This window comes from Canis lupus, chromosome 1 (genome assembly GCF_048164855.1).
Source record: "Canis lupus baileyi chromosome 1, mCanLup2.hap1, whole genome shotgun sequence".
NCBI lineage: Eukaryota > Metazoa > Chordata > Mammalia > Carnivora > Canidae > Canis > Canis lupus.
Window position 1 is genome coordinate 71,261,215 of NC_132838.1, and position 18,736 is coordinate 71,279,950.

General features: G+C 42.4%; 1 protein-coding gene across 2 annotated transcripts in view; it reads right to left on the reverse strand.

Moving 5' to 3' along the window:
* Nucleotides 1–3,220: 3,220 nt before the first annotated feature.
* HABP4 (hyaluronan binding protein 4) overlaps nucleotides 3,221–18,736 on the reverse strand; it is a 42,883-nt gene continuing 27,367 nt past the window's right edge. For both annotated transcript variants that reach the window (XM_072834367.1, XM_072834357.1), the window contains exons 6-8: nucleotides 9,044–9,215; nucleotides 6,126–6,311; nucleotides 3,221–4,629 (exon numbers count right to left, since the gene is read on the reverse strand). In XM_072834367.1, coding sequence (XP_072690468.1) covers nucleotides 4,573–4,629; nucleotides 6,126–6,311; nucleotides 9,044–9,215 — 415 coding nt within the window. In that variant the 3' untranslated portion in view covers nucleotides 3,221–4,572. The remainder of the gene's footprint in view (nucleotides 4,630–6,125; nucleotides 6,312–9,043; nucleotides 9,216–18,736) is intronic.

Sequence of the window (18,736 nt, forward strand, 5' to 3'; positions counted from 1 at the left end):
CCACTCTGGGCACCTGCAAGGTTGGTGAAAATCCCTGTGGGCTGTCTTCCTACCCTAGGGTTAGCTCCCTGGGTTCCGGGGCAGGGGAACCAGGGTCGGGGTCACCACTTCACTCGCCAGGCCAGGCGGCCCCCACATTTTTCCCACCTTCCATCTTGCTGAGAACTGCTCCAACCACCCTGCTCCCTCTCTCCCCACCGCCCTCACCACGAGACACCCACTGAGGGCTGACACCGACCGGGTGTTGACTGCCAGGTGTTGCAGGGATCGCAGGACCCACATCAGGTATCTCGTCCTCTGTGGTGCTTGGGTGTGGCGGGGTCGTGCGGGTGAGCCCCCTAGCGGGGTGGCTGCTCCCACCTTGCTGTCCAAGAACACTGGGGAGCCCTGCAAGCTCCGGGGAGACGGCTATGCGCCTGGACGCTGCTCTGACCCTGTAGGATGGGCACCCAGGCCGGCCCCTGCCATGGGGCCAGAGTCCTGCACGGTCGTGGTGCTCACAGGGCGAGGTGGTTGGAGTGCAGGAGTCCTCTCAGCCACAGGGCCAGGCCCAGGGCTGGCTCCCGGGAGCCGTGCTCTGGTTCATCTGGACCCGCGGCCTCTCGGGCGTCGCTACCTCTGATGCCCCGGAGGCCTGAAAAAGCCAAGAGCACTCCTCACCCCATCATGTTTTCAGGACCGTGTCAAGGGACTCCCTTGTGCCAAGTGTGGTCGCTGCATTGCTGCCCCGGCAGGGCCTGGCCGAGGCCGCGCTACCCGGCCCCTGGCCTCCCCTTTCCCTCCCCGGCAGCTGTGCCCTGGAGCCTGGTTACACACGTGGGAGTCTGAGGCGTGTGGAAGGAATGCCGGGCTCGAGGACCAAGTCCCGTGTCTTCCTCACGTCCTGCCTCTGTCTGCCCAGGGGACTGGTCAGGGGCCGAGAGACGTTCTTGCCCTACTCCCTGCCTCGGAGTGTGCCACCCACAGGACAGCACGGAGCCGCCCTCCTGCACCCAGTCTCCCCAAGTCATAGGTTCCCCGGGCAGCGCGGGAAGGGGCCCCTGCAGACTGCTAAGACACCCAAGTGAAGCACAGAGCCTTAATGCTCAGGGTGACCCTCAGGACTCAGTTGGGCTGGTGACTCAGTTCAGAGGGAGGGGAGGTGGCAACTGGCACAGGCACATGGACAGGCTCCTGGGGAAATGAGGTTCTTGGCTTAGGTGGTGCTTACAAGGAAGTTTTGTGCATTTATCCATATTGTTTTGCAATTGTTTTTTTTCTCTAATATTTTATTTTTAAGTAATCTCCACACTGACCGTGGGGCTCAAACTCACAACCCCAAGATAGTCACATGCTGTACCGACTGAGCTCGCCAGATGCCCCTACAGTAAAGGTTTTTTAAAATACCTGCTTTTTTCCTTCCTCGTTCCCTTTACCATGTAAACACAGACCCATCTAGGATGTGCCAGGCAAAGCCTCACATATGTGGGGCATGTCGCGGGCAGTGGTGCCAGCTGCCCCAGGGCCTTCAGGTTGGTGTTGGAGGATCAAGAGAGGAGGGCAGACCCCTGGTGGCTGCTTCTACAGAGCATGATCCTCGTAGAGGCTGAGGGAGAGACAGCAGCAGTGAAGGAAACGGACAGACCTCCTCTCTCGGGGACACTATCCAGCGGGGTGATGCCGTGTTGGGCAGGGCAGCCCCACCTGCTCTTGGCAGTGTGGCTCTTTCCTGAATAGCCCAGAAGAGGTCAGTTCCTGTTTCTGACGGCTGATCTTTCCCAGCTTCTGAGACCCAGGTCCCATAGCTCCACAGGTCTTTCCTACACCACAATGTGTGGTTTCAAAAGAAAACAATGCCTTCACCTCTAAAGTAGCTGTGTGCAGGATGGCCTGGAGAGGCCAGTTAACAGAGGAAAAGCCCTGACCCAGGGACCCAGTAGCAGGGGCGTGGCCCTTACGGCCCTTCGGGCTCTGGAGGGGCCTGCCTTGCATGGGACGAAAACATTACACACTTAGCAGCCACATTAGGCGAAAGATATGCTACTTCTGAAAGCAGCCTGGCCACATCTTAAAATCATCCAGTGCAGGATGTCAACCTTCCTGAGGCAATTCCCAGGCAGCAGCTTCCAGTGAGCCTGCCTCTTCCCAGACCTTGTCAGAGAAGCATCCTGGGTTTTCATCTGGTCAGGGCTGGGAGCAGCCCCCTCCCTTCGAGGGTGATGGCTCTGTGAAGCTCTCCCAGCTCCAGACTACTCTTCCCACCTTCATCCAACTGTGAGCTCCTCCGGCTGGCCTTGGGGCTGGCACACCTGACTTTGCAACTCAAACGTACTTGGCCTCCGCCTTCCGAGAGTCTTGGGCCTGACTAGTTTTCTTTTGTGGGGTTGATTTGCTCAGTGTTAAGTTGCCAGCTAGAAACATGCCTTGCCTCATGGCCCGTCTACACCCACACATCTGAGTGTGGTAGGGGAACTTTGATCAGGAAGGCCTTCTCTTGTGTATGGGTCTGAACATAAGCTTCCTGTCAACTCGGATTTTTCCCTAACATGCTGTTAGGGATTTCCTCTGCTCTGTGCTTCCGCCTGATCTTCTCTGGGGCACTGGACTGTAGACAACCACATGACCAAAACCTGCCATCCATCTGCCCTACCAGTTGGTAAGAGGTAATCCTGGTGAGCAACCAAGTCTTATACAGGCTCAGGAAGTGTATGCCATACCCTAAAACTGTTTCTGACCACAGGACCCAAGACTGCTCCGTGGTACAGAGATCTCCAGTATGTTGGGAAGGATGTGGTGTTTGTAAATACAGTATTAAATCCAGCTCTATGGGCTTTCCAAGCATTATCTACAATACTAGGGAACTTTCTTGAAAGGGATCTCGGTTTCGCCAACCTTCAAAGCAAAGGCAGGCAGAGTGACTTCATGTGACAGCCTCATGCTGTACTAGCTGATCATTGTGGCTGAACCTGACATTCATTCTCCTGAGACTTGACTTGGGTCAGGGCACTCCCACTCATCGTGTCCTTTCCAGGGAGAGGGAATACAGCAATCACTTAATAGATCTTAGTGCTTAGATATTAATTTAATAATGAGCCCAAGGGTAGGCAGTCCCCCACAGCAAAGGTCCTTAACTGGTTATCACGTGGTGCGGGGGGGTACAGCTGATTCCTCCTGCTGGGTCTCTTTCCACGTTTTCTCTTGACCTGGGAGTGACCAAAAGGATTCAGCTTTCTATACACAGTTAGGAGGGAATACCAACCTTTATTTACACTTGGGTTCAAGGTCAGAGCCATCTTAAACAGCATAGCAAAGTGGGGGAAAAAGCACAGATCTTGGGACCGGGTTCAGGTCCAGCACAAGCAGAGTAACTGTGTAACAACAGGCAAATGTTATCTTGAGTTTCTGCAGCAAAGTGGGGAGAGCCTCACCGGAGCTGCCCACAGCTGCTCCAGCTGCCTTGGCCCTAGGCCCTGCCCTGGAGCGCTCAGCCCGCTGGCGTGGGCTCTTCAAGCGGGCTCTTCAGGGGTTGCTCTGTTGGGCAGGGCAGGACTCAGTGACTTACTAAGTGACTTACTGAACCTCCAAGGTGTCCCCTAACCCCAAACGCTCGCCAAAGGCAAGAAAGAGGAACTCAAACTGGTATAAGGGCTGAGTGAGAAAAACCGCACACGGCGTTCAATAAATACTATTTACAAATCTTGCCAGGACAAGGACAGAGGACATCTGTACATGGGCGTCGAGTTCAAATACTAGTTTTGAGGGAGAAAAGGATACGGTGGTAAGTTACAATACTCTTGCCTGGACCCCCCTCTCACTTCATTGATGGGTTAAATAACATGATTTTAAAAATCGTATGCTTGATACTCATCCTAAAAACCACCCAAACCCTAAATATGCACATTTATACTAAGCATGTGTGTATGTGTGTGTACATACACACACAGAAACCACGAGGTAGTTTAAATCACCATTAAAAAAATTAATACTTTTCCTAGTTCTCTGTCATAGAGTGGAAGCCAGTAGCCGCGCACTAGCTGCTTAAAATTATTGGTTACGTGAAAACCAGAACTCAAAAAATTTCCAGGAGAGTATAACATTTACAAGTAAACAGTCAGTACATTTATAGTTTAATTCCCCTGTCTCTGAAAAGTAGGCTGTGACCTCGCTATGTGTGTTTCCTCTGGCATTAAAGAACACGGCCCTCTGGCCTATACAGTTTACAGAGCCGGCTCAGTAGATTCTATTTTACATCTTTACTCTCCTGGTTTCCGTGGAGGATTCAATACAATCTCTATATATACATTTTAAATATTATTTCTGAACTTCATTTGGGATTCCTTCAATAAAAAAATAATCACCATTCTCCACCCTCTTGGGAAAGTGCCAGACTAACCCCCTGGCTGGAACTGCTGCTCTTGTGTCTGGAGAAATCCCGATCCCATAGCTCCCAGGCCAAAAAAGTGCAACAAATTCACACTACACGGGAAAAAGCAACATCTATTGTTCTTAGAGTCTGACTCTTCCTCACGGCAAGAAAAGTCTCTTCATAGGTACGCGGACACGGTGTCAGGTTGCTAGGGAAACAGGGCTCTCTCAAGCCAGAGCAGGAAAATCCTCAGGGTCATCTGGGTTGGGAGCAACATCTTGTGTCTAAAGAAGAAAAGAAGAGTCTTGAAACCCAGTCACCTGAAGCACTCCCACTTGGGCAGAGCCCTCTGAGAAACACGCGCCTGCGCTTTCAAGGGGCGGGGGGCGCAAACGGTGGCTGTGGCTCAAACACCCCGGGAGAGGAGGCCCCACTGCAAATAGGACATGCAGAAAGGGGGATGAGGAAGGGTGCCTCTCCCACTCAGACTTGCTCCTGGCCCCTGCAAGACGGCCAGCAGTGCCTGCCTGCCTCCCTGCCTCCCACAAAACCTTACCGAGTGCCTCTTTCTTGTATCTGGCACTTCCCTCATTCAGTAAACATCATACAGAATGTTTACTACGTGCAGACACAAGGTTGATTAGAGACAGTTCTTGCCTGCCCTGGGGGCCCCTGGGCTGAGGGGGTAAGTCCTGAAGAAGTCACAGTGTGGTAGTTTCAGCCAACAGCTGGCCCGTGAACAGCCCACAGAAGGGGTGCCCACAGCAGTCTGGTGGCGAAAGGCACGTCACGGTCAGGTAGGGTTTTCTACCAGAGAAGGTTGTTCCAGAGATAAGCCTCAGCGAAGGAGCAAAGAGAATACAGACCCCGAAATGGAGCAACTGGACAGTTGAAGGGATGGGGGCCCAAGGGCAGTTCTGAGCTGGAAAATGCAGAGATTTGTTCACAAAACACTTATGAATCGCCTACTATACCCATCCATTGTGCTGGGGGAACTAAAAACGAGCAAAAGCAGACATGTTTCTGTCACCTATGGTAGAGACGGCAGGTGCTGATCAATAATCACACCATTGTAGTTGTGAGAATACAACTACAAATGAAGATGACACTTCAAAGAAAAATAAAATTCTTTGCTCAAGGACTCTGACCTGGTCTGGAAGGAAATGTGACCAAAGAAGATTCCTGTGAGGAAGCAAGGTCAGAGGATATTATTCTAGGTGAGCAAGCAAAGGGGGTAGAAGGACCATCAGGTGCAAAGCCCCTGTGGGGTCAGGAACATGCTTGTCTAAAGAACTAGAGCTAGAGCAGTGTTGGCTGAGGAGAGAAAGGATGGTGTGAGGTGAGAAGGTGAGCCTGGGGAGGTGGCTGAGGAGAGAAAGGATGGTGTGAGGTGAGAAGGTGAGCCTGGGGAGGTCCCAAGGAGGCCCTGAAGCCTTAGGAAAGATTCTATCTGCCTGGAAAGCACCGGAAGGGCAGGGCATACGACCACCAGGTGGTCTGACTGCATCCCGAGCTGGGAATCCTGTGTGATGCAGATGAATGAGCTTGTCTCTGGTTCTGAGTGTGCACTCACAGCAGACTGTGGACCCCCCTGGTGACCATGGGCCACCGGATGGTCTGTGCCCAACTACGACCATGCTGCTGATGTAACTGTTCCAAACTAGCAGAGGAATGGACAGCAGACCCTGGTGGCCCTCCCAACTGCACAGCCCAGGGTATCCTCCTCATCCTCTCACTTCCTGCAGAAGAACCATCCAGGACACAGAACACCAGCACTCACCACCACTTCCACTCTGGGTCCATAGTTTTCTGCCCTTCTGATCCTTCCCCGGCCTCCCCGTGGGCCACCTCTGGCTCCACGCCCAGGACGAGGGAGGTTACCGAAATTAATCTCCAGCTGGGATGTGATGTCATTGGCTGCTTTCCGGAAAACATGGGCATCATCTTCATAGTCATCCTTTACCATCTGGAACACAGTTACAGCATCTCAGCATCACACACACAGCCGTCTCCATGGACACTTGCTCCATTAAACGTCCCGGAGCTACGCTGCCCGGGAGCCACTGTGACATCTGGCAGGACAGTGCCCTCCACCCCTGCTGCCCCACGGCAAGACAGAGGTGGCGCCCCTGTTGCTCTGGGCTCAGCACACGGGGGATCTGCCATTTCCCAGCCACACGTTCTCATACTCATGGTCTTCATCCAAACATCTGTGAACTTATTATTATATTAATTTGAATTAATGAGACCAAGTTGCTATGAGCTTGGCAGGTTAAGCTGTTAAGATTTGACATGCCTAACAGTAATTGATATAAATGTTTAATGTCGAAATGCATTCTGCTCAGATGAAAAAGTTTTAATTTCTGCCTTTTTTATTTGTTCACAAATGCTAGTTTGATAAATAAGGAAATATTACCTTCCTAGGATAGAACTTGATGGAAAAAACTCCTCTCAATGTGGGTGCTGACTGTACAAATACCATATGTTAAAAACTGCATGATTTACAATAAACAATTCTGACTCAAATATAGGGAAATAGTAAAATAACAGAGTATGGTTATCTAAGGATTGTTCCCAATGCTGCAGAAAGAACTCAAGCTGCTTTTTATGAACTATTTTGGTCAAAATACTTTGAGAAATTACATTTTAAGAGGTCAAATAAGTTCTGTGTCTTGTTAAAGGAAAACTGTATTAAATATATCTTGCTCCAAATTTGATTTGGCTTCGATTCCTAAGAACAGATAAAACAAACCTCTCACTTATGAGTAAAATATAAATATACAGGAAATATGCCAATGGTCTTCAAGGAGAATCTCCAAAGTGCTTTAATGCTGAACATTCCTACAACTTGTCTAGGAAATGGAATCAGGTTTCCCCAAACATATTAGTCCCTTCTGGCCATGTGTTTGGTACAGAGTTCATGTTTAACATGTTTAACATGTTTAACATGGTACAGCTGCCATCCAAGCTGCACATGAAAATAAAGCAGAGACCTTAGGTAAATGGAAGAAAGGACAATTCGGGCGCACCAGCACCGTGGTAAAAAGGTAGACCTAGAAACAGCCCACTGCATCCTAGCGGACAGCGGGCTCCTAGCGCAGAGCTGAGTGTGCTTTCCAGGGCCCAGCTCACTTTGGAGGCTCCTGTTGCTCTGGACTTTGCAAACACAAGATCCCACCACAGTGATTGGTCTCTTAGGGTGCCCAGGACAAAGCACATTAGTCACCCAAGATTTGGCTTCTGTTGCTTTCAGAACGATTCAGGTTTCCTGGCTGAAACCTCCAATGCCATCAGATTAACAAGGACCCGTGTGCCTTACTGAGACAAGCTGGATGAGTCAGCTAACCCACTTGCTTCAGATATTGCAGCAGACCTCTTTCTGGAGCCTCTCTTCAGGGAGGATGAATCTGGTGTGGATGCAGGAAAAATAGCTTCTATTTTTACCTAACATGTCAGCTGCATATTTCACATCCTGACAGCACATTTGTTTTAGGCAAAGCTTTATTTACAATGCCCCAGAACAAAAAAGAACAAAATGAATAGGAAAAGAGCCAACCCAGCCAGCTGATGGACTTGTAGAAATACCTCACAGAGATTTCCAAGAAAATAAGGCTCTTGCCTCCATGCTGCTGGGAAAAAAAAAAAAAAAAAAGCCACTTCTAGTCGAACAGCTCAAAACTCACTAGTAAGGCCTCTAAGAGACTGGACTCACCAGAACAGGAGGTGGGAGGGGATCCTGTATCATAAGTGACCCTCTAATTAAAGTATCCATTCAAAGACTAGCACTAATCAAAGTATAAATGGAAACACAGACAAATCTACAGTACAAAATTCCTGAGTTTCAAATGGAAAACCAATTAATGATACCCAGAAGAAAGGGTTTGTTCACCCCCATCATCAACATAGAGATATGTATCAAGATAAATGGCTATGACTGAATGATGTGAATTCTAAATTTTAAAATTTTAAAATGAGAATGCTTCAGGATACCTTTAAGTTCAGGAACACAAATAGAATGTGATTAAATGACACGCTGACCATCCCACACAATATAGGCTGGGAGATCTTTCCAAAGCAGAGGCCTCCAAAAAAGGACTGAACCCAAACTATGAGAATAAGGCCCTCACAAGTGAGGAGGACACTGTGAATGATCATACGGCTGACTGGCTCTCAGGGGCTCCTCCTCTTGGGGGCCTGTCTTTGGAGTCTCCGCAGTTAGGCAGAGGAAGCAGAGCTGCTGCAATTAACAGAGTACAGAACTCCAGGTTGTTTAAAATGATCAAGTACTCCCAATTAAATGTGCTTCTAAAGAGCTTGAGCTGAACCTAATCTAATCATGAAATGCAGAGCAGTTATCCTGTGAAATGGCATTGCTCAGGAAACACTGTACCTCTCTTTTGAGATAAAAATGAAATGCCATTAACATTCAGTATTTGCACAAAGCACAGCTCTGGGTTGAGCAGAAGATGCACTGTCACCATAACTGCTTTGTATGAAGTGTCAATAGGTCAAGTTCCAACTCGTTTTATGAACAATACTGATAAAATTAGGCACACATCACATCTGATTACTCCTAGGTAGAAAGCAGAACGCCAACTATTAATGTCCCATTTGCACCTCAGAAGTGGAGAGGGTCCATCCAGTTCCTAGTCAGTTAATCCAGAAAATCACCTCTAGAGAAGAAAATGTCATGCTTACATCATCTCTATACTTGGATTTGTGTATCACCACTGCTTTGGAAGGGACAGTGGACTCAGGTTTTCGGATGTTAAACTCAGGCTTTGGTCTGGTCTGTTCTTGAAGATTTTTCCACTCATCGAGGGTCATCTCTTGAACTTGAGTTTCTTCTTCTAACTCCAACTCAGGAACTCTATAAAGAAGCAGAAGTTTTTGATGGTTCTTTTTTTTTTAATTTTTATTTTCATTTATGATAGTCACAGAGAGAGAGAGAGAAGCAGAGACATAGGCAGAGGGAGAAGCAGGCTCCATGCACCGGGAGCCCGACGTGGGATTCGATCTCGGGTCTCCAGGATCGCGCCCTGGGCCAAAGGCAGGCGCTAAACCTCTGCGCCACCCAGGGATCCCGTTTTTGATGGTTCTAAAATGCCTGTGTTCTCATACGCAAAGTCATTACTCTTAGTTTAGCCACTTTCATGGTCCCACATCTAATTTACATAAGGTAAAATCTCTGAACCACAAGCTTCCCTACTTTAATCATTTTATGGTATCACTGCTAACTAAAGATACTTCTTGTCTGTCTTTCCTTTTTTTAAAGTAATCTCTGTGCTCACTGTGGGGCTCACACTCACAAGCCCAAGATCGGGAGGCGGGCACATGCTTCCCCGACTGAGCCAGCTAGACACCCCACTTCCCATCTGTTTGTTTCAAAGCTGTCTTTGAAATATGGGAATATCACCATCCCATTGACATTACACTTCACCTCCAGGCATTCCCTTCCCAGATGGCATTACACACAAAATGAGATAACTGCAAAAGAAAAGGGAGAAGCTATTGAGTCAAAACAAATATAGGCAATCATGAACAGAATCATAAAATGGTGGGTTACACATACATACTTTTGTAAATATCCTCTTTGAATTCATGAGATTTTAAAAGAAAAGAGAAGACAGATATATGAGAAATAAGGCCCTCACAAATGGAAAGGACACCATGAGTGATCCTGCAGATTCAATGGACTAGAATTCAGAGCACAAAAATAAATCCTTGTATTTACAATATTTTTTTTCAAGCAGGTGCCAATGACAATTTAAAGGAGAAAAAATAGTCTTTTCAACAAATGGTGCTGGGAAAACAGGATACCCACATGCAAAAGAAGGAAGCTGGATCCCTACCTCACACCAGAAATATGAGTTAGAAATACAAACCCCTTAAAAGATGATACAGGCACCAATCTCCATGATTTAACATTAAGCAGTGGTGACACCAAAAGTGTAAGTAACAAAAGATAAAGTAGACAAACTGGACATCACTAAAACTTTTGTGCTGCAAAGGACACCGTTAAGAAGTAAAAAAAACAACTCATGAAATGGTAGAAAATATTGCAAATCATGTATCTGATAAAGGACTTACATCTTACATCTTGACTCTTACAACTCAATGAAAAGAAATAACCCAAATGGAAAATAGGCTAGATTCTGAATAGACATTTTTTCCAAAGATGATCTCAAATAACCAATAAGATGCTCAATATCATTAGCCATCAGGGAAATGCAAATCAGAACTGCAATGACACTCCACACTCAGTAGGATGATTAGAATAAAAAAGACATTTAACAAGTGCTGGTGAGGATGTGGAGAAATTGGACTCTCATACATTGCTGATGGGAATATGAAATTGTGTGGCCACTTTGAATTACAGTCCAGCAAACCCTCAAAAATTTAAACAGAGTTACCATCTGACCTAGCAATATCACTCTTACATATACACCTATGAGAAATGACAACATATGTCCATGTGAAAACACACAGCACCACAAATGGAAATTCAATAATGCTGTTTATTCATAATGCAGCATTATTCCTAATAGCCAAAAAGTAGAAACAGCATGAATGTCCATCAACTGATGCAAAGATAAACAAAATATGGGTTATCTGGGATGCCTGGGTGACTCAGCAGTTGAACATCTGCCTTTGGCTCAGGGTGTGATCCTGGAGTTCTGGGATCGAGTCCCACATCAGTCTCCTGTGGGGAGCCTGCTTCTCCCTCTGCCTGTGTCTCTGCCTGTCTCTCTCATGAATAAATAAAATCTTTAAAAAAATGTTCTGGAACCAGTAACAGTGATGGCTGCATAACACTGTGAATGTAGTAAATGTCAGTTGTACACTTTAAAATGGTTAAGCCTGTAAATTTTATTTATATGTATTTACCACCAAAAAGAAAGTATACATACATCCTATGGCATGGATGAACCCCAAAACATAATGCTAAGCGAAATAAGCCTGACCCAAAAGGACAAATATTATATTCCACTTATATGAGGTACCTAGAATTGGCAAATTCATAGAGATATAGAAGAATAGAGGTTATTAAAGGGTAAAGGGGATGGAGGAATGGGGATTTATTATTTCATGGATACAGCATTTCTCTTTGTGATGATGAAAATGTTCTGGAGATGAATGGTGGTAATGGCTGCACACGAAGTTACAGGTTCATGATATGAAAACTATTAGTGAAATCAGAAGAGAAACCTAATCATAGAGCATCCAAAACAGGCATATTTATAAAGCGCCTTTAAAATATCAAGCAAATGGTAGAAAAAAAAATCAAAGCAGTGGTTGTCTCTGAAGGAAGGAGCATAAGGGAACTTTCTGGCATGATGGTAATATTCTACATCTTGATGGAGGAGTTTGGGTTCCACAAGCATATGCATTTGTTAAAAAATGAATGTACACTTATTTTTTAACTTTACAATGAACTAATTTTACATCAGTTTAGGTGATGGATTAGGTGTTTACTATAAGATTCTTTAAACTTTGCTGTGTTTGAAAATTTTCATAATACAAAGTTAAAAAAATGCTAATATTAAAACATCCCAAATGATATATATATATATATATATATTGGCAAAAATATGAAAAGACATTAAAAATACGTAGTAGCAAAATACTGGAAATAACCTGAACTCATCTAGGGAGAAATTTGGTAGAAAAATTATGGATATTAAACATGAATTTTAAACAGCTTAAAAAAGGAATGAGTACTATCTCTATATATTGCTATGGAGCATCTGCTGATTTGTTCATGGAAAAGCAAAGTGGAATGTACATTACCATTCACCGAAGAAGTAGTGAGACATACAAATATATCACTAATTCCCACTTTCTAGAAGTTCACATGAAGCTTTTATAAAAAGCCTACATCAGTACCAGTTTCTGCAAACTAAAGAAATCAGAAGAGGACTTTTGCTTTTATGGAAAAAGGAAAAAAAGTGAAAACAGTGTTCAGCTTTGATTTTGCAGTGAGGCAGAGTGTATCATGAGCAGCAAGAGCAGCCTCACCAAGCTTCTTTCCCAGGAACTACACTCAGTACATCTCAGCATCAAGCTGATAGCTTTGAAATGTCTGTGAGCATCTGTGCTTTACCTCAATTTATTTTGTGCATCTGGTAGCAAGATGTGTCCTAAAGTATCAGAAAAGCCTAAGCAGTTAATTTTTGACTCTAGGAATGCTCAAAAAATCTTTAATATAAATTAATGGTAATAAATTTACCATTAATTTCCTAGAGTTAGCCTATGTTTCAAAGAAACACCCTACTTTCAGATAGCAGGGGAAACCTGTATACATATAGGTTTTAAAAAATTATAATAGGCCAGAGAAATAACACAGATAGAAGCTGGTTGGAAAGTATACTGTTTGGGATCCCTGGGTGGCGCAGTGGTTTAGCGCCTGCCTTTGGCCCAGGGCGTGATCCTGGAGACCCGGGATCAAATCCCATGTCGGGCTCCCGGTGCATAGAGCCTGCTTCTCCCTCTGCCTATGTCTCTGCCTCTCTCTCTCTCTGTGACTATCATAAATAAATAAAAATTAAAAAAAAAAAAGGAAAGTATACTGTTTAATCAGATGGAACTTTGGAAACACAAATGTTTTATATAATTATAAAACAGATCTAAATTCAAATTCAATCCCTAAAATTTGAAAGCAAAATTAATAAAATTAACCTAATGTTTATCGAGTTGGTGACACAACCATCAGGAGAAACTAAAGTATCTTTAAGACAACTTTGATTACTCATTTCTCTCACTATAACTTTTTAGTAATCATATTATTGGACACAATGTTGGTAATGTTTGTTATCTGTGTGTGTACCCAATGAGTGATGTTACTGACAACTGGGATTTTCAGCATGGAAGTAAAAGAGAAACAAATGTAAGAACAAACAAATGTAGTTTTGCTAAAAATTCATAGTCTTAAATTTCAAATGGAAATAATAAACTCATATTTTACCTAAAAAGTGTATATGTATATTTCTCAGTTGTGTCTACTTAAAATGTCCTAGAGACAACTAAGAACTTAGTAGCAGTGAGCACCCCTACTGCTCAGACTGTGGTCTCTAACTACCATATTCTATTAAAAGAAAATTGCTCTCTTTGGAAAAATGGCTCGATATGAGGTATTTTGTATTGGGTAGGAAGTATAGATGATGAGCTCAGAACACATCCTACCAAAATGCAAGAAAGCCATCAAAGATGACTAGTGTGTGTGTAAAGGACCAAGATCAACTTGAAGAAATTCCCTCTAGCTAAAAACTGGGTCAGTTTAAAACACATAAGAAGAAAAAAGTCAGTGGACTGAAATAATGTTTAAATCTCTAAATTCATAATGACACTTAAAAGTCACTTGCACCTCTGAAGTATGATAGGGAACCAAATCAACTCACTATTCTAGAAATAGATAAAAAGTACTTCTTACCCTTTTATTCATCCTACATTTCTTAAACTTCTACCTCAACATAATCAACTAGTTCTAGGCAAGCTTTTCCTTACAGATCATGCCAGATAATAAGGGGAGAAAGAATGAGATTATTACACTATCATCAATATGCAGCCTTAATAAAATAATGCATACAGGCAATGATGGCCTTTTAAAACCTATGAAATAATCCTGCAAAAAGCTGAACCTGAATTTGACCAAACCTCTGACGTTCAGTATTAATTTTCAGGGAATACAGAAAATACAGGAGACAAAGAACACGTTCGACTACTCTACGAACAATGTTATGTTACAACTGGCTTGCACCAGTTGTAACATAACAGTTGTATTGAACTGGCTATAAGCCAGTTCAATTGTTACCTTTTCATGAGTTTTGTGAGCTGGCTATTAATGACTATTAAAAATTAAATTATATAAACTTATAAGTAACTATAACAAAGATAATTTAAAAATTACAATTCACTATTCCCTAATTCACTCTATTTTACCTTTATCTATGCTCTTGAGGTGAATTATATCTAATGTATGTGTATACTGGAAATGCTACATAATAGTGTGCTACTGCCCACCTCTTCCTAGCTCTGTGTTCAGATGACACATTGGTAGTTTTAAATCAGCCATGATGGGAATGTTTACACCACAGAAACCAGCAAGTGCCAATGGACCCAGGCTTTTTCATCCTAGAGAGCCAGATGTTGATTATCTACCAGCATACCATTGCTCACAGGGAGGCACTCAATAAAATTCTGACTCTGGACATATGACCCAGTTTTTTTGACAAGTATATTACAAGGGAAATAAAAAACATGCAGAGTTAGAGTGACTTAAAAATAATCAAAACAGGGACACCTGGGTGGCTCAGCAGTTTAGTACCTGCCTTAAGCCCAGGGCGTGATCCTGGAGTCCCCGGATCGAGTCCTGCATCAGGCTCCCTGTATGGAGCCTCCTTCTCCCTCTGCCTGTGTCTCTGCCTCTCTCTCTCTGTGTCTCTCATGAATAAAAAATAAAACAAAAAACAAAAGAATTATCAAAACAGTATAATATTAGTATAAAATAAACCAATGGAACACAGAGCATAGAAAGAGGCCTTCACATAAATGGAAAACTGATTTTTATGTTTCATCTGCTGTAATAACTGAATACACATATGCTAAAAAAAGAGAAAAAGGGGAACTTTGATCCCCACCTCACACTGTATATAAAAATCAACTCAAAATGGATCACAGACCTAAATATAAAAACCCAAACTGTTAAACTTATAAGAAAACTTTTGTGATATTAAATTGGGCAAAGTCTTCTTAGTTTTGAGACCAAACGCCAGATCAATAAAAGAAAAAAATAATAAAGCAGACTTCATCAAAATTAAAAACTGCTGCTGTTCAAAAGACATGAGAAATTGAAAAGACAGATAATTATCCAATGAAGAAAGTATCTGCAAATCATTTATCTGACAGAGGACTTAAATCCAGAATATATGAAGAACTCTCAAAACACAGTAATAAGAAAGCAGTTATAAAATGAGCAATTTCAACACTCTTTATTAAAGAAGCTATATAAACGGCAAATAACCCATTAAAAAGTTGCTTTAATATCATCAGTCAATAGGGAAATGCAAATTAAAACCACAATGAGATATAAACCTATTATAATGGCCAGAAATTATAAAAACTGGAACAACCACTTTAGAAAAGAGTTTAAGTTTCTTAAAAAGTTATCTATACACCTGCCATATAGTACAACCATTCCATTCTTAGGTGTTTACATAGGAGAAATTAAAATGTATATCCCAGAAAGAGTTGTACACAAAAATGTTCATAGCAGCTTCATTTGTAATAACAAGAACTGGAAACAACCCAAATGACCACCAGGTAGACGGGCAAAGAAACTGCAGTCTATCTGTACAGTGGAATACTGCTTGAGAATAAAAAGGAATGAACTATTGGTACATACAGCAACATGGATGAATCTCAAAAGTATACTCAGTGAAAGAATACAGGCCAAAAAAAAAAAAAAGAATACATGATGGATGATTTCATTAATAGAAAACTATAGTAACTGCAAACTAATCTTTAGTGCAAAAAGTAGATCACTGGTTACCTGGGGAGAAGGGGCAGGAGGGAGGGATGACAAAAGGATAAAGGGAAACTTTATGGGTTGATGGATATACTCATTGTTTTCATTGTGGTAATGGTTTTTACAAGCATATACAGATGTCAAAGCTTGTGAGACTGTACATTCTAAATATATGCCACTCACTGGATATGAACTGTATTTCAATAGTACTGTTTTAAAAAGAGATAAGAGACACACCAATTAAGATGTATATTTCAATATTAATTCAAATAAATAAGTTGTTTTAAAAAGAGATTTTGAGACAGTCAGGGAAACTGACAAACTGCCCAGATATTTAAGGAATTGTTAAAAACTTTAGAGGGGATAACACTGTTCTAGTTAAAAAGAGTAGACTTGTAGGGGCACCTGGGTGGGGCAGAGTCAGTTAAGCATCTGACTCTTGGTTTTGGCTCAGGTAGTCATTTCAGAGTCGTAGATGGAGCCCTTGCATTGGGCTCCCTGCTCAGCAGGGAGTCTGCTTGAGACTCTCTCTTACCCTCTCTCTGTCTGCCCCTGCCCCCACACTCATTCTCTTTCTCTCTGAAATAAATGAATCTTTTTTTAAGTAGACTTAAAACATTTTTTTAAGTAGACTTTTAGGTATAGCATCCTGAAACATTTATGAACGATATAGGATATCCTAAGGGCAAGAGGAAATGGGTAGATACATATGAAACATATGAAACAGGAATGGCGAAGACTGGATAAAAGTTTAAGCTGAATACCTTAGGTGGAGGTTCACTGTACTATTTTTCATATATATCTTTCTATAACAATCTTCTAATACACCACTAAAAATAAAAGAAATATTAAGGATTTATAAAGGTTCTTAGGCTACTTGTGACAGAATCAGGAAATCAGTGATTTCTTATAGAAATCAGTTGCTATTCTGATTATAGACTATAATCTAGTTCTGATTTCTAGAACTTATGCTGTGAATTTGAGGACTCTTTCATAACTCAGATTACTTAATAGAAGTTAATGATTTCCAAAAAGTTTAGTAAGAACAGATCTTGTATTAAAACCACAAAAGAAGTACTTTTTCTGTTTGCTTGTCTTAAAGAACATCATATCCAAACATGAAGGTAATACCAAGAAGTGTAAGGCAGATAAAAAGTGCAGTCTTTTTTTTTTTTTTTTTAAGTGCAGTCTTTAAGTGACACACACACAAATACCCAAAGTGAAGAAAACAGAGTTCTCAAAGGAGAGCATTTGCTGCAAGTGATTCCCTCCTTGAAAGTGATCGCCCTGACCCCATGCACACTGGGGCATACCATTCATGAGTGTATGTGTAGATGTTCCCGATGCATCCTTTACCATCTGTCACTGCAACAAGCCATGTTGGGAGCAGTGTAAAACCACCAAGCAAGGCTCCTTCACCTTAATCTCTACTGACTACAAATTCTTACAAAAAACACATTCTATGCAAGTTCTGTGAGGCAGATCCCATTTCCTATTTGAAATGGCACCAAATGCAGTTTTTACTGGCAGTTTCAGCAGACTGGATTTTCAACAGGAAGAGATGTATAATTAATCCCTCATTTCCAGAAGGGACGAAAGTGGTTATATTTCTAGCAGTTATAAAAGCACTGTAATTGCTATCACTCTAATTTAACAACCCCTCCACCATTTGACTAATTCAAAGACCTTCACGGTTCTTGGTATATTATCAAACATCTTGGAAGAGGACTTTATATCAGAGCTGCCTAGAGATAATAGGTGGTCTAATTTATGATTTGTATTATAAATAATACTATATACAAATTTGATAGTTATAGATTTGTTTTGAAATGGGTGGAATTATAGAAGAAAACGATTTTAACAACTGTTAATTTAAAAATAAATGGGGCAATAATGCTAACATTTACTGTTTGCTTACTAGGTGCCAATGCTATTCAAAGTGCTTTACATTAATTTGGTCATGTTAATTATCCCATGAATTAGATCCAATCAATAGCTACATTTTACAAGTAAGAAAACTGAGGCAGAGGTCATATCATTAATAAATGAAAGAGCCATGTTTCATATCCATTCATTCTAACTCCAAAGCCCAGACTCAACCCCTTTAGGGTATAAGAGGGCAAAGAAATACACTCAGATAGAATATAGTTAAGATGTGGACAGAGAAAACATACACAATGCCAGATGTCCAAATATCCATTCAGGCAATACCTTTTCACCTCAATATATGAAAGAGTGCAGGGAACCAAAAAAAGAGTTCTAGAAATAAAATTTTATTACGGCCTACTTAACCAGGGCAAGTGGATTTAACCTACCATGTAAATGATACCTCTTCCTTCCTTCCTTCCCAAATACTGAAAGGGAAGTGAATTTGATGCTAAACTTGTGAGCTCCTCAGAAATTTGCCATATACATTCTAAAGAGGTGTTTTCTAAATTAATTAATTAATTAAATAAATAAAAATAAGGAGGTGTTTTCTGGTTTTAAGAAAATTCAGTACATAACAATCTTCACTAAGCAAAAAATACTTGGAAACACATTACAATGAAAAATATTTCATTGCAGATATTTTGTAATGATGCTTCCTCAACACTCTCTCTTCATGAGGACTTTTTGATTTTTAAGGGAGGGAGGAAGCATTTGTTCCATATCCCTGACCAGGGAAGCCCTTAGCCACCCCAGCAGCCCCTTCTCTGCTCACAGAACCAACTTCTTCCCTTTCGGTTCTTCGTAGCAAACTGGTGCAAATGGCCCTTTCAACCATTCCTGCCATCCACTACAGGGAGGACTACAAATGTCTGTCCAACGACATCTGGTTTAAATTCCAGCTCTGCACCTCTCAGCAAGCCCTTTAACCTCTATGTCTC